The 16,694-nt window shown below is 40.9% G+C and overlaps 1 protein-coding gene across 1 annotated transcript in view; it reads right to left on the bottom strand.

Moving 5' to 3' along the window:
• The window catches only part of EFCAB14 (EF-hand calcium binding domain 14), a 44,968-nt gene extending 37,221 nt beyond the window's left edge, over positions 1 to 7,747 (bottom strand). The window contains exons 1-2 of the mRNA XM_025420197.3: positions 6,803 to 7,747; positions 5,191 to 5,339 (exon numbers count right to left, since the gene is read on the bottom strand). Of these exons, the coding sequence (XP_025275982.3) occupies positions 5,191 to 5,339; positions 6,803 to 6,984 (331 nt within the window). The 5' untranslated portion in view covers positions 6,985 to 7,747. The remainder of the gene's footprint in view (positions 1 to 5,190; positions 5,340 to 6,802) is intronic.
• Positions 7,748 to 16,694: the final 8,947 nt, after the last annotated feature.

Here is a 16,694-nt window from a genome sequence, read left to right as displayed (position 1 = left end):
GGTGATATTTGGCTTTTCCTTTGGGAAACTATCTCCTGACTGGTTTAGAGATTTGCCAACCTGAAGGCAGAGGCCTGAAAGAATGCTTTCTCTTCCGTCTTTAAAGAGTATTTTTCCTTTTCATGAAAAATAAAATATTGGTCATGCTTGGTCCTCCAGAATAAAACCCACAAATAATTTTTCTTTAAAGACACAAATTGTCTAATTAGTTATTATATACTTTGTTTAAAATAAAAAAAACTGGCATACAGGACAGATATGAAACAATTTACTAAAATTGAAGTGCTATGACTTTTTTTGTTCCTCTCTGTGGGGTCAGCACTTGGAATACACCTGGCACATTATAGGCCCTTTGGTAAGTATCACTGACTGAGTAAATCTGGCCTTTGCTTACCTCTCAACCGCGTTTCTCATAATCTTCCTCTTCAATCTATTTTCTAGACAAGTGGAGTTTCCAGACACACCAATCTCTTTAAGCCTCAGTGACTCTGTACACACTATTCTTTCTGCCCTGATGCCCTTGGCTTGCCTCTTCTCCATTTCTGTTACCTTAGCCTAGTTAGTTCCTTTCAAGACTCACCACAAATAGTTGGGCTCCCAGCTTGGACCCCCACCTCTTCACCACTCCAAACTCTACCAAGCACTTAATACACTGTCCTTTTTTTTTTTTTTTTTTTAATTTTTTTAACTTTTATTTATTTATGATAGTCATACAGAGAGAGAGAGAGAGAGACAGACAGAGGGAGAAGCAGGCTCCATGCACCGGGAGCCCGACGTGGGATTCGATCCCGGGTCTCCAGGATCGCGCCCTGGGCCAAAGGCAGGCGCTAAACCGCTGCGCCACCCAGGGATCCCAATACACTGTCCTTTAACTGTTTACTCATCTGTCTCCTCTACCAGATTAAGTGAGAGACAGTTGCTTAAGGATGGGGACCAGATCTTTTGTCATGTATTTCCAACACAGTGTCAGCAGTCTAATACTTCTCCAGGGAAATAATTGTAGGGTATGAAATGGAGTTAATGTTGTCCTATTAAGTTAAACAAAGAAAATTCAATCAAACAAACTCGACAACAAAAAATCCCCACAAAAATCAAAGAGTAGGGTGGAGGTGATGGTACCCCTACTACAAACAAGCCCACTCTCTCAAAATTCAGAATTATTTTTTTTTTAAATGAGATATAAAATATGTGTGAGGGATCCCTGTGTAGCTCAGTGGTTTAGCGCCTGCCTTCGGCCCAGGGCGTGATCCTAGAGTCCCAGGTCAGGCTCCCAGCAGGGAACCTACTTCTCTCTGCCTATGTCTCTGCCTCTCTCTCTCTCTGTGTCTCTCATGAATGAATAAATAAAATCTTAAAAGTAAATAAATAAAATAAGTGTGAAAGGATCTCTTTATAAATGAAAGATTTCCCTCAGTGCTTTTACTTTAACATTTGATTTTCATCAGTTTACAGGAATACATCCATCTCAAACAGTAAGAACATTATGTCAGTCTAAATTAATACAGCATTTTGATGATTTTCTTTTACATTTTCAGTGAGGTTGTAAAGTAAAACCTATCCCACACATGTCTGCCATTCTCAGGTGGTTGTGTATGTGTGTGTGTGTAGGGGGGGTCTCTGTCCTACAGTCTATATGAAAGAAGTAGAAAGTAGAGGTCGAAGAGGAAATAAGATGAATACATAAATAACCTGGGTTACAGTTATTAACTAACAAACATATAAAGCTGACAAGCCCTGAAAACCTTCTGGATACTTAGGATTGTGTGAGCCAAGAGAGGATCATTTTCATTATCTTATTTGGGGCTTTTTAGGAGAGAGTAGCCTGTGTCAAGGCACTTTGGCTACTTATAAATGGGACAAGTAAGGGCACTTAGGTGGCTCAGACAGTTAAGTGTCTGCCTTTGGCTCAGGTCATGATCCTGGGGTCCTGGGATCGAGTACTGAGTCAGGCTCCCTGCTCAGCAGGGTGTCTGCTTCCCCCTCTCCATTTGTCTCCTTCCCACTGCTTATGCTCGGGCTCTCTCTCTCTCTCTCTCTCTCTCAAATAAATAAAATCTTAAAAAACAAAAACAAAAACAAAAACAAAAAAAAAACGAGAGGAAGTACAGCAAACAACTTACGATTACTAATTTACGTTCTTTCAAAACAACTCATTTAAAATTTAGTATATTAATACTTAAAAGAACTTACCTAGCTCTCTTCCTGGTCTCTAAGATCAGGAAGTAGAGATTTCTGCATACACTCTTTAGATAGAACACATATAATGCTAACAGCAATGTATTTTATATTTAAATATCTTTTCAGTTTGCAATAAACTTTTATGTAATCACTCAACTTGTTAGTGGGTACCTATCATGTGCCCAGCCCTGCACTTAGCACCAGTGTACACAGAAGACCCTGAAGCTCTCACTTGGGGGTGGGGGCAGTGGGGGATGGCAAGATGTCGTCACAGAACCACTACACAGTGTGGTGTTGTATCTCTGGTATGACAGAGATGACCAAAGTGCTCTGGTAGCATAAATATGTCTTTGGGTTTTGTGGATGGGAAAATGAAGGCACAGAAAGAATAAGTGACTTATCCACATTTTCCTGCTAGTAATGAGCAACCCAGGATTCGACAGTCAAACCTTCTGCTCCTAGGACCAACACTCTCTAGTATACTACGGCCGTCAGATGCTTACACCCCAATGCCCTCATTACCACAAGACCATTTTTAAGTTCTGTAGTAAATGATCAAACTGTTACCCTGCCTGTGTGACCAAAAAAGAAACAGCCAGATTTATTCTTTCCTTCTCTTCCAAATTCTCTTCCTCCACTCTTGTGTTCCATTGTTGAGTGACAGGGAAAGATGGTTTGAGAACAGAATTTTCCTTAAAATAATTGTGCAGTCTTCTGAAGTACCCGGTTTTGGAAAGAATACTGAACTAAGTTTCAATGCCACTCAGTACCTTCAGTGTAAGGACCAAGTTGTTCCTTGACTGCAAGAAAAAATACCAAGTCTATCTGCTTTGCTTTCTATTTCAGATATTTCAGGAATCCTGCCTCCTTTTTTGATGAGTGTCTTTGAAAATTTATTGAAATAAAGAACAAGAGCTCTGAATTTCTCAAAAAGGTATTAAAGCCAGAACAGCAGAGGTGGTCTTATTTGAATCAGTGACTTCCACTATCCTCTTGAAAAACAGGAAATAAAAATAAACTTATTGAAATATGTCTAAGGGAAAGAAGATGTAATTCAAAGAAAGGCTATTTAAGCTTAACAAGACTGACCTCATTTACTCAAGATAATGGTTTTCCCAAAAAACTCTTGGGCAAGTGGTCCACAATGGTTCAGCCAATGGACAGACTATGCCCCAGGCTCCACCCTCTAGAAATACCATTTAGACATTACAGGGCTGGCATTTCTATTGCAGCAAACCAAAGACAACAAAGCAGTTAGACTGACATTTCCAAATCTGCTTCATTCAGCTGGCTGACAAATGCAGTCAGAGTCCCAGGGGACTGTTGCTCAGTGGTAGAAAGCAGGTCTCATAGTTCAGGGTATAAATCTTGGCATCTCTTGAATATAGTATTTCCAGGGATTGGTATTAACAAATGTTCAACAAAGTTTTGTTGACTGATTGATTGTTAGGTCTATTACCTGTATACACTTCAAATGTACATTTCTAAGAAAAGAAATTCCCTGAAAAGCTCAGCTAAGGTGTAAGTTACATGGGTGTCCTCTAAACACAGGTACAGAGCAGTCAGAGAAAGGAGTCCCTGGAGGGTAGAAGTGAGCAATGTTTTGAGATGTGTAAATAAATAACTACTATATGTGATCAAAACATGCTGCAGCACAAACTTAGGAGGCCCAGTTAATTACAGAGAGATGAGGGCACAGACGGGTATCTTTAGTGGTTACCTATAGTTAAGCATTGTTTCTTAGAACCTCATTTCCAAGTTATGATTACCACTTACAAAGAAACCACTGGCCTTAAAAACATTTTCCAATACTGGGATAGACAACCACTAAGAAAGGAAATTAACTAGAATACAAAATCTCCTTCTTTCTTATACTGTACTCTGATTCCACCAATTGATTAAACATACAAGTCAAGATGATTCAGACACAGAATTATGGTTTACCCAATTCTTCCTTTGATTCAAAAGAAAACCAAAATTAGTATTTCAACATTTTTTTTTCAACAACATCCTTAAGAACATCATTAACACAGTAACCAAGGATTAGCTGTTCCTAGGTCAAGTTCAGAACCTGAATAACTACAGAGAGCAAAAAGAAGCTGGGGTGAAGGAACACTTGGAAGTTGTGATCTCCGAAGGCTTAAGGTGAGAAGTAAGAACATAACTCTAATTCCAGTTCTGGGGTCAGGTTTTGTTATGACCTTGAGAAAGCTTAGTGGTCAGTTTGCCCATGTGCTAATGCTGCTAAGCTTAAGCCATTTGTGATTAACTTGAAACTGGTTCTTTAGCTTAGAAAATTAACCCTTGAAACCTAGAACCAAAGATCTGCATTGCTAAAGGAAGATATTTAGGTCAAATCTGGTTGAAGCTACGATGCAAACACACTGTTCAGATAAAGTACCTTGGATATGACAAAATACAACTTTGTAATTTAGAACATAGAAAACTCTTCAACTTAGTAAGTCTCAAACTTTAAAACTCATTCGTGAGACAAATATTTATTTGTGATCTGGTACATGGTAAGCACTCCATAAATGCTAGCTATTATTACTGCTCATTCCATACAGATTTTCTTAAGGAGGAAATTGACAAATGCTCCCACATTCTTTCTCAAATGGTCTCCTGAGAAGGAAGAAAATAGCCCAGTGTTGCTACTGCCACTTTATACTTCCCTAAGTATAAAGTGGAGGTTGGCAATAGTGGAGGTTAACCAAGGTTCCAGTCTCCTGGACCTTAGCACTTTCTTCCTGCACCTTAAGTGTCGACCAGAGAGCCATTATTTCAGATGGTGTTTGTCCTGATGATGCATAAGCACTATTTTTTATTTGTAGGTTTAAAAACAAGCAAACAAACAATTGTTCCCACATTCAAAACAGCTAAGAAAGAGTTATAACACTGGAAGGAATATATAATTGCTTCATCTGAGTGGGCAAAACTCTTAACTCAGTATGGTCCAATTTGTGGATCCAGAACCCAGAAACAACATAACACTCTGAAAAGGGCAACACTTACTTGTTCTAAATTTTTCCTTGAGGGCATCCAGATCTTCCTTCAGGGCAACTTGCATCCACACCAAGCCAACGCAGGCCACAACGCAGGCGGCAAGGATGACAAAAGCACAGAGGGGATAACAGATCTTGCAGCATCGTAAATAGTCTCCCCTGATCATAAGAACAAATTCAACCAGGAGTACAAAAAGTGATTATGGGTACAGCTGTATTAAAAATAGCACACGTGTCACCATATAGTTATTTACCAGGAACCACTGGGCAACACATTCTTAACTGTGAACAACAGGTTGAAAGTGACTAAATAACATGACCTATGAAGAGTTCATCTTTTGGACACAAAGGTTTCAGAACTTCACATACACAACACAGATTTTTTTTTTTTTTTTTTTTTTTTTCCCACAACACAGATCTTATGGGCACTGCAGCCCACAGAAGTCATCAAGGATTCAGGTCTTTGGGGACAAGCTCGGGTTAGCAAAGTGTCAGGACTAGAGCTTCTGCGAAAGTCCATTACAGCACTGTAATTTACCTATTTCTCACTCCCCCACCCTCCCAGGGGACCCTGTTTCAGACTACTGAAACTTCATAAACCTTTGAGCAAGTTTTACCGCAAATAGAATGGAAGAAATAGGAACTGTAGGTTTAAGTGGACACCTGGTGTGCCTTCTAGCTTATTGGCTCAGAAGCCAGGAAACATGGAAAGGGGTTAGATTTCACACCAAACTTCAACACTCAATATCTAAACTCCCTCAACAGGGCAACTATTCCAGTGGAACTGCTCCCTTTCATCAGACCTTCATTTCCCAAATCTAAGATTGCCCTTAACTACTTAATCTGACAAAGCTTATTAGAATACCAAACTTCTTTAACAAAATAAAAGGACAAAGACACTCTAAACAAACAAAATCTCAAAGGATTTAAACTCTTTCAGCACCCCAACCTTCTGCCTAGCCAGCCCTTGCTTCCACATCTTCAGCACAATATTATTTTCCCTCAGTGTGCTCCCTGAGAGGGTCCAAGGACACTTTCAAGGTTCCCTTCAGCCTTTTCGCACCCTGAGCCCCAATTCCCAAGGTCCTCAGAGCTCACTCTTGGATTTTTCCTAGTGGCTTCACCACCTAAAGTGGTCTGGGGAGAAGCTGTCTCTTTTTGTTTCCCACCCTCCACCTACTTGGGAGGCTCATACTTTGTAAGTTCCTCACGGCATCCCCCCACCTCCAAGATTCGGACTCATTGAGCGTGCAAAGAATAATCTACAGTCTTAAAGTCCCTGTCTCTACTGCACTTTTTAAAAAGGTCTAGCTCCAAAGGCTTGTTTGCTCCCATATACCTATTCTTAGCTTTTCTGCCACTCCCAACTTGGTTGCTCTGGGCTCTTGGCACATTCCCCAAGTCTGTGGATTTCCACCCTGAATTCAGAGTTCTTCATACACTTAGAGACAACCCTTCACTCAGAACCTGAGCTTCATCTCCCTAACACCTTTTCTTCCTGTTTGCCGTCCAAGGTCTACATCCTTTTCCTTCTAGGAACACCCTTCTCCTTCCTTTAAAATGTCCCCATTGCTAAGTGCAAGGAAATGCCTTTTTCACATCCCACCAACTGCATCACTCACTTGACAAAACGAGAGCGATTTCCAACTAAACCAAATTCCTCTTCTTCCTCCGAGCTGGATTCAGAGTCTGAGTCCGGAGGCTCAGTGCGAAGGAGGCGGTGGCCTGAGCCTTTCTTGGGCTTCTTTCTCCGACTGTCCCCAGCCAAGCCGATCAATGCATTGAGCTCTTTGCGCTTCTTCATCTTTTTGTGTGGGGTGAGCGGAGCACCCACTGCTGAGCTGCCAGGTTCGTACCCAACGCCCAATTCTCTCGCTGCCTTGGAGCTGCCTTCCAGGGTGGGGAATCTGGGCCAGAGCCCTGGGTCACTCCCACCCAGGGGTGGGACTGACCCGATCCGCTGGGGGCTAGAGATCGGAGCTCAGAGGAAAGTGGAACTCGGAGGGGTGAGGAAAGTCACATAGAGACGGCCAGGGAGCTGGTGATCAAAACGGGTAAGGCTCGGGGCATGGAGTCCCAGGTAAGGGAGTGGAAAAGGGAGCAACCTTCACCTCCCGGTAAGTAGGTAGTATTTCTAAGTGCGCTCCCGGAGCTGGGGAAGGACTCACAGATGGGTGTTTTGCCCTTCCGGGGCAGGACTCCCAAGGGAGAGCGAAAAGAAACTTGTTCCCGAATGGGAGAGGCGGCGGAGGTGCAGAGCCAGCCGGGGGGAAGGCGCCAGTCGCTCCCAGCTGGAGGCGGCAGCAGCAGGGGCCGCGGCCGCTATTACCCCGACACAGTCTGGGCGCCAAGGCGGCCCGAGAGCGAGGGAGGCCCAGAGCCCGGCTCGGAGGGCCCAGCCTGCCAGGTGCCAGCGCCGCACCTGGGAGCCCCCAGCCCCGCTGTCTCGGCCGCGGGTCTGGGGGGTGCGGAGGGGCGACGGCGGCTCAGCCCACCTGAAGCGCTCCCGCCCGGAGTCTGAGGTGTTCCGGCGACACTCGGCAACTCACACGCGCCGCCTCCACTCCAGCCGCGACTCCGGCCCCCACTCCGGCTGCAGCCGCAGCTGCTCCCAACGCGCTGGCGGTGGCGGCGGCGGCGGCGGCGGCCGCGGGCTCCAGACCCGGGCCATCGCTCCAGCCCCAGCTCACTTCCCCTTTGGCAGCAGCCGCCGGGGCCGCCTGCCAGTAACCCGCGCTCCCATTGGCCGCCCGCTGGGTGACGTCACACCAGGGACGCCAGTGGCGGCGGGAGGCGGGGCGTTAAAGGGGCCGGGGCTCCGGCGGGGGCGGGGTCCCGCCTGCGGTTGCGGAGGCCCCGCCCCCAGGACGGCCCCCTGGGACCCGCCGCTCTCCAGTCGCGGGGCGGAGTTTTCCTCGCCGGGGGCGGGGCTACCGGCCGGCGAGACGCGCGGCTGCGGGACCTGCGTGGAAAGCTCGCCAGCCGCCAGACCCCCGGCTGTGCTCTGGGCTGCGCACCCCCCGCTCGCCCGCTGCACCTAGACTAGGCGTGTTGCAGAGAAACGATCTAGTTGAAGACAGTCATGCATCCCATAAATATGTATTGAGAGCTACTTGCCAGGAGCAGCTCTGGCCCTGGGGACACAGCGATGAGCTAAATAACCACCTGCCTTAGGGTTACCAGATAAAACAAAATAAAAATAATACAGGACACCAGGAAAGCTTGAATTTCAGATCAACAACGAGGTTTTTTTTCAAAGTATAATTATATCCCGAGGTTTGTATTCAAAGTATATATTACATCGGGGCCATCTTCATACTGAAAAGTTCATTCTTTTTTTTAATCTGAAATTCGAAGTTAACTGGGTGTGCCATATTTTATCTGTCAACCCCATTTCTGCAGCTTATACTCTAGTGAAGGAGAGCAGTGATAGGCAAGTATATTAAATGTCAGGAGGTGATGAATGTTATGAGGAAAATTGAAATAAGATAAGAGGATAGGGAGCGGCTCCTGATAAGGGGACATTTCTTCCTTAGGTCCTGGAGGAGAGGGAAGGACTTGTGCAATGGCCTTGAGGAAGAAGTGACCTGGAAGATCTGGTGTGGCTGGACCTAAAGAACAAGGAGGCGAGTGGTAGGAAATGAAGGCGGACAAGCATCAGGGGCCAGATCTTGTAGGGCTTTATGGAGCATGGGCGAGATGTTGTGAAACCATTGGTGCTGAAGGCTATGTCAAAATGTCAGAAATAACAGAAGTAAAACCAATGGATCCTACAAGTCGTAATTAGTAAAAGTGTATTATGCATACGCCAAAAAGAGAGTTTGCAAACTGGGAGCTCTCAAACCAAAACTTGGACTGAGGCTCAGGGGTATATTGATATAAAGAAGCTCGTATAATGACCCAGTGGTGACTGTTTATTCTTCACAGTGATTGGTTATAAATATTAGAATTTTCTTAAGTGATAGGGAATTGGTCAGTGGTTGCCTCATATCAATCTTGGAAACAGCTTAAGTTTTGCTTATGATTTCCAGAGGCACAAGCAAGAAATAACCCAGATTAAGTTAACCTTGCTAACTTAAAGCTCAATGAAGCTTTGTTTGTATGATTAAACTGGTTTTGTCTGCTCAGGGAATTTTCAAGGCTGGTCTCCATTTGTTCTTTATTTTAATAACATTCCCACCCCCCCCAAGCCCCCCATTGCCTCGGTCATTGTTTCAGCATGCTGAGAGTATGACCAAACAGTATAGCAATATTCTTGGTTACCACCATTGTTGTAGTCAGGCCAAAGAATCACACGTTCCATGTTTCCACTAGTTGAGTCATCAGGCTGGAGGGCCATGTAGTTACCACCTTCATCATTTATGTGATTATTGCTGATTTCATCCAGTTTTCTGATCCTGGTGGCTACCATTTGGCATGCGAGTGGCTGCTGGCAGGCACTTAAAACCCTCTAGCATGTACAACACACTAGGGAGGCTGGTATGTTGACTATAAGGAAAACAAAACCCAGACTGAGAAATTTCCCAGAGCAGAGGTTCCCAGGAGTGAAGATTTAACTAACTAAATAATTCAGATGGGTTATAATCAATTCATATTTTACTTAAGCCAATCTACACTTTTTTAAAAAAATGTGCAGTTGGGTTTCTATTTTTTTGAGTTATTTATTTCTATAGGCACAACATGACATATTAGCAAACACATACCATCATGATTAGTTAGGACAGGTTGAACTTTAGGATGTTGTATTTCAGAAGGCAATGTTACAGGTGAACTTCCACCTAATTTTGGCTTCTATTGATGTGAGGAATCAGGTAATTTAATGAGAGAGATTTCTATGGAAACAAAAGAAAAACAAAGGTTACTCAAATTTACTCAAGTAAATTATAAATACTGAGTCTGGAGAGCAGCCAGTTGAGAAAATTTCTAGATACCAAATTTGAAGCATCTTTAGGTGGAGTGAGGGCAAGCATGGCAATCAGACAGATATTCCTGGTTTGCAGTGTCAATGTCTCTGGTGATTTTTCTGAGTGGACACATAGTTTTAGTTCCATAGTGATTCCAAGTCAAAAAGAGTAGGAGAAAATGGAAAATGTTTGTTTGGAGAGTTCGCCAAATATCGGAGGAAAATGGAAGAATTCAAGATCCAGTCCAGTTCAGAGGTAGAAAACAAAACTTCCAAAACAATTAACAGCACTAGAATCTGATAACCCCAAAGATGTATGACTAGAACATAATTTTTCTCCCTATAATCATTCCCATTTCTATCAAGGATAACCATAGTAAGACTAGTTTGTTTACAAATTAAGTAGTTTCAATAAACTGGGCCTGATTATTTACATAAGTGCTGCAATACAGGCACCTAGGTAGGTGACTCAGTCAATTAAGTATCAGCCTTTGGTCAGGTCATGATCTCAGGTTCCTGGAATCAACCAGGGAGTCTGCTTCTCCCTCTCACTACCCCTCTGCCTCCTCCGCTCATGTTCTCTCTCTCTCAAATAAATAAAATCTTAAAAAATTATAAGTGCAGCCAAGAATAGTGATTGACCATATAGGCTCTTTTAAATCTGCTTTGCTAGAACTTGTCACAAGGCATCTCAGATTGAACTTTCCAAAGCCTCCAGAGACTAGGAAGCCAAGCCAAGGACTTATTCACTCGTGTCCTGTTACAAGGAGAACAGGTTCTTATTGAAGTTATGCAAATATATATTTTATCATAAAAATAAGAATATTTAATAAGAGTTTCTGAATACTGGAGGGATCAGGTAAGAAGAAAAAAGATAAATGTCTTAACATTTGTCACAAGACATTTTACCAAATTGCTATAAGTTATAAATAGCATAAAAGAGAGGAGGAAAAAAAGGGGTCATTAAAGTGGAAAATAAAACATTAAAGAATTAGCAATGTTTTAACTGAAATCATAAAAATTATAATCTCATCAGTACATTTTGTGTTATGTAATTAATCCTAATTTTGCTTCATCTTGAGTTAGCGGCTTTAGGAATCAATCAATTTTCCATTGGAGCTTTAGAAATTCTTACTTTATATTGTGTTATGATCTTAAAAATGTCAGAAACTGGGCAGCCCCAGTCGTGATCCTGGAGTCCTGGGATCGAGTCCTGTATCCGGCTCCCTGCATGGAGCCTGCTTCTCCCTCTGCCTGTGTCTCTGCCTCTTTCTCTCTCTCTCTCTCTGTGTCTCTCATTAATAAATAAAAATTTTTAAAAAGTCAGAAACCTGAATTTTAGAGTACTTCTCAGGGTCTTTTCCATAAATCTCTTTGAAGAGGAAACATTTTTGCAGGAATACTTTTGCAAAAGCATCAGAGTAAAACAATAACTGTCTATAAGTGACAAAAGACTTTAAAAGAAAGATCTGTTCACATAAACATGCAAAGAGAGTGATGAAACTGACAACTAGCTTTGGTTATTTTTGTGACGTGGATTTTAAAATCATGTCTGATAACATTATACCAGGACATAGATGTTTAGGAATTTCATACCATCTCTGGAACACTTATGTTAACATATATAAGAATAAACTAAAGAAAGTTTAGAATTACTTCTCATTTGGCAATGCTTCCCATGTAATTTAACACTTCAAATGACCCTAAATAAATTAACATTTCTCTTATTACTTTATTCAGAATTTCATTTGGGGAAGTTTGTTAAAAATGTCAAAAGACTTAAAACATTTGATAAAATACAATCATCGATTACTGTGAAACAATACTTAGTTATCCACTAAACCAAAGTGACATTTGAAAGATTTAAAAAACAAATACAGGGGCACCTGGATGGCTCAGCGGTTGAGCATCTATCTGCCTTTGGCTCAGGTGGTGGTCCCAGGGTCCTGGGAGTAAGTCCCACATCGGGCTCCCTGCAGGAAGCCTGCTTCTCCCTCTGCCTATGTCTCTGCCTCTCTCTCTCTGTGTCACTCATGAATAAATAAAATCTTTAAAAAAAAGAAAATTAAAAAAAATTAAAAACTAAAAAACAAATACAGAAAGTTATATAGTTGAAAAAAAAAAACAAACCTCAGCTTTTTAATAGATAAGACTTAGATTTCTTTCTAAATAATCAAAGAATTGATAAAGACAAAACACAGACTCTTTTTTAGGCCAGTTATATTAAAGGTAAAGAAAAACCTTTGTAATTTTTTATTAAGAGCCAACTAATGATCTAAGAAGCCTTTGTCCTTTTAACAGAGAGAAAACAAAATTCTAATTTTGTATCGGTGTACTTTTGATATTAAAACTCTCCTTTTTTAAAAACAAATAAATCCATTTCAATCTTAATCAGCTTGACCAAAATTACCTTCTCAAGATTCCTTTTTCACATACCTTATAAAACTTTCTGTTATCTATTCAGGTTTTGTCTTATCTTTTACCTTTCTTAATTAGGAATAATGGTTTTACTTTAGGACAAAATTACATTCTTTTTTCTCTTAAAAAACAAAACAACCCAAACCCAAAAAACCCTATGTCCTTCATACCTTTCCTTATTGAAAAAATACATTCTACTTTGCATAGACAGTTGTTTTTTTAACTCATTATTTCTAGTAGTTGTTATTACATATATTAATTAAAATTCTTAGCCCTTAAGATCCTTAACTCCTAGTAAAAACCAAGAAATTAGTATTTGTTGGAATAGTAAATTTATAAACACATTTTATAAATTTCTAGAAGTATATTCTTTTTCATAATAAATTTTTAAATGTGGCACAAAACATGGTTAATAAACCCAAGTATTTTTGCCTCTGAAAAAATTAAAAAGTCAAAAGTAGATAAACTTACATCTGGCATTTAATGCTTATTTGCAGATGATTTATATATTCAATGAATATCTATTATTTAGTTTAATTTTATATAAACTTTTATTTATATTTACTTAACAATTGCTTTTAACAGTTATGCTTGGATTAGACATTAAACAACTAATCATCCTAAGTTATTTTTCTTGTTGACAAGCTTTGAGGACAGGCCTGCTTTTGTTAAACCCACAAATTAAACCAGCTTTTATTTATCAAAGATTATCTCAAATCACATGAACTTGAAAAACATTTGGATTAGTTTCTATATTTCTGAGAGTATACTTGATTTGTATAAATGCTTAGTTTTCTTTAAGCCAATTAAATAGAACTCTTTACATATTAATTTTGGCAGTATCATCTGGAGTTTGAAAAATATCACAAAATACATACAGACAAACACAAACAGAGATCTTATTGCTTTTGTTTTAAATATTTTAGCCATGTTTCAGGTACAGAACTCAAATGAATAGTTGGGTACAAATTGTGTTTCTGGGAGATGGACCAAGGCTATCTGTTCAGATGACAAAAGAGTTTTTACTAAAGATTTTTTATTTGCATGCTGAAAGAATCCTTTTAGAGTTGTTTTTGGAGTCTTTGTCTTTTAGAAGTTTCTACATATCAATTAAAGAATGCATCCTACCATCTTTAAGAGGTTTGGAATCATCTCTTTTTAAGGGTACCCTCTTAAGATGGACTTAGCGAAAGATTTCACAAGGATTCCAAAATTTCACCCTTTTTTTCAAAATGGCACAAGACTGTGGTCCATAGATCAGGTGGAAATCATCTTTGCTTTCAATTCTTGAAGATGTCCTAACGACGAGGTGCCATATTTTCCAACAGTTGTTCTAAAACACAGAGAATCATGTATTCCCCCCCTCACCTTTGAACACAATAGGGTGACTTACCAAGAAGCTCCAACAAATGAAACACAGGTATGTACAATAAAGTTGAAGAGCTCCAAAGCACAGAGTGGAGCTTGGATGCAAGACAGACTCACTGTCAAGCTCCAGGGTTGGTGAGAAAGCATTGAGCGCAGTGGGGTCTCTGGGTACCAGCACCTGCTTTGGCATTGCTGGAGGTCTTCTTTGGGACCCCCTTCTGATGTCAGAAGATCAAAAATAACAGAAGTAAAAACAATGGATCCTAGACGTCATAATTAGTAAAAGTATACTGTGCATACACCAAAAAGACAATTTGCAAACTGGGGCACTCAAACCAAAATATGGAATGAGGCTCAGGGTTATGTTGTCATAAGGCAGTTTAAATAGTAGGAAAGCAACGACTATTCTTCACAGTGACTGCTTATAATATTAGAATTTCCTTAAGTGATTGGGAATTGGCCAGTGGTAACCTCATGTCAACCTTGGGAAACAGTTTAATTTTGCTTATGATTTCCAGAGGCACAAGCAAGAAATAACCCAGATCAAATTAATCTTGCTAACTTAAAGCTAAATGAAGCTTTGTTTGTATGATTAAACTGGTTTTGTCTGCTCAGGGAATTTTCAAGGCTGGTCTCTATTTGTTTTTGATTCTAAAAACTTAAGAGAAATCATGCTCTGGCTCATATTTTGAAAAGAGCACTCTGGCTTTTTGAAGTCAGAGCTAACAATATTTGCTGATGGATTACATAAAAGGTATGAAAAAAAAAAGGAGTAATAGATGACTCCAGAATCTTAATGTGGAACAAATGGAAGAAGGAAATCGCTGTTTACCGAGAAGGGAAAGAGCTGTTTGGGGGTAAACTTGAGAAGCCAATTCAACATTCAAATGAGCTGCTTGGTATATAGGCCTGCCTTGGAGATACTGTTGGCTCGGTTCCACACCACCACAATAAAGCAAATTTCTCAATAAAGTGACTCATGAATTTTTTGGTTTCCCAGTGCATATAAAAGTTATGTTTACCCTATACTATCAGCTCCTAAGTGTAATAGAATGTCTAAAAATCAATCTCACTTTAATTAAAAATACTTTATTGCTAAAAAATGCTAACCATCATCTGAGTTTTCAGTGATTGTAACTACTGATCATGATCGCCATAACAAATATAATAATGACAAAGTTTGAAATACTGTGAAAGACTTACCAAAATGTGACACAGAGCAAACAAATGCTGTCAGAAAAATTGTGCCAGTAGTCTTGCTTGACTCAGAGTTGCCACAAAACTTCAGCTTGTAAAAAAATGCATTATCTGTGAAGTGCAATAAAATGAAACACAATAAAATGAGGTATACCTCTGTCTGTTTGGAGTTCTGGGCAGAGGCTGGGGCTTGAAATAAAAATGTGAGAGCTATCAAATGTAGGTGATTTTAAACCAAAGTGCTGGAGTGCCTGGGTGTCTCAGTCAGTTAAGCATCTATCTTCAGCTCAGGTCATAATCCCAGGGTCCTGGGATTGAGCCCCTTTGTCTGGCTCCCTGCTCAGTGGGGAGTCTGCTTCTTCCTCTGCCCCTCCCCCTGCCATGCTGTCTCTTTCTCAAATAAATAACATCTTTTTAAAAAAAGAATAAAGCAAAGTTCTTTGAACTACTTGGAAAAAAGTCACTTGAAGTCATTTTTATGCCCACATTTTATTGTGGTAACTATTCTATCTTTATCTGAGATACCCACCCAAAGCCTGGGCCTGTCTCTTATTTGTCTGTTTATGTCTAGCCCAGGACTAGGCATCTAATAACAATGACCCAATTAATATTCAATCCATACATAAATAGGCAGTGTTGAATAGAGGTACTAGCAGAGTTTTGGAATCAAGAGATGTGGGATGAAACCATGCTTCTAGTACTAGCTCTGTCAGCACAAAAGCTATTTACTTTGAGCTTTAGTTTTCCCCTCTGCAAAATGGGGATTAACATCTGTTTCACAGGGACACCTGGGTGGCTCAGTGGTTGAGTGGCTGCCTTTGGCTCAGGGCATGATCCTGGAGACCTAGGATCAAGTCCCACATCGGGCTCCTTGCATGGAGCCTGCTTCTCCTCTCTCTGCTGTGTCTCTGCCTTTCTCTCTGTGTCTCTCATGAATAAATAAGTAAAATCTTTAAAAAAAATTTAAAAAAAGGACATCTGTTTCACAGATCAGACAAATGAGAAGATGCTTGTGAAAGCATTTGAAGCTGCAATTATTGTGCAGTTATTGTTTTTTGCTGCTTCCTTTTGTTTCTAGAACCGTACTGCCCAATATGGTAGCCACTAGACACACATGGCAATTTACACTGACATTTAACTTAATTAAAATGAAATTAAAAGTTTAAATTAGGGCAGCCTGGGTGGCTCAGTGGTTTAGCGCTGCCTTCAGCCCAGGGCCTGATCCTGGAGACCCGAGATCGAGTCCCATGTCAGGCTCCCTGCATGGAGCCTGCTTCTCTCTCTGCCGCTCTCTCTCCCTCTCTCTCTCTCATTAATAAATTAATAATAAAAAAAGTTTAAATTAGCTCCTTCGTCTCACTGGCCACTGTGTTCTGTAGCCATATGTTGCTAGTGGCTGTCAGGCACCACAGAACATTTCCATCACTATTGAATGTTTTATTGGACAGCTCCATTCTAGTGCCTCCTGGAAGGTCTGAGGATGGACAGGAAGGGGGTCCTGACTTCAGGAACCACTTCACAAACACATTCTGGGGCTATGTGAAGCCTCAGGGAAGAGAAGTGGATAGCCCAGGATAGCCCTGGACAGGCCTTCCTGCATTGTAGATGTCATATCCTCACCCAGGGAA

This window comes from Canis lupus, chromosome 15 (genome assembly GCF_003254725.2).
Source record: "Canis lupus dingo isolate Sandy chromosome 15, ASM325472v2, whole genome shotgun sequence".
In the NCBI taxonomy this organism is placed as follows: domain Eukaryota; kingdom Metazoa; phylum Chordata; class Mammalia; order Carnivora; family Canidae; genus Canis; species Canis lupus.
This window is presented reverse-complemented; position numbering and strand designations above follow the sequence as displayed.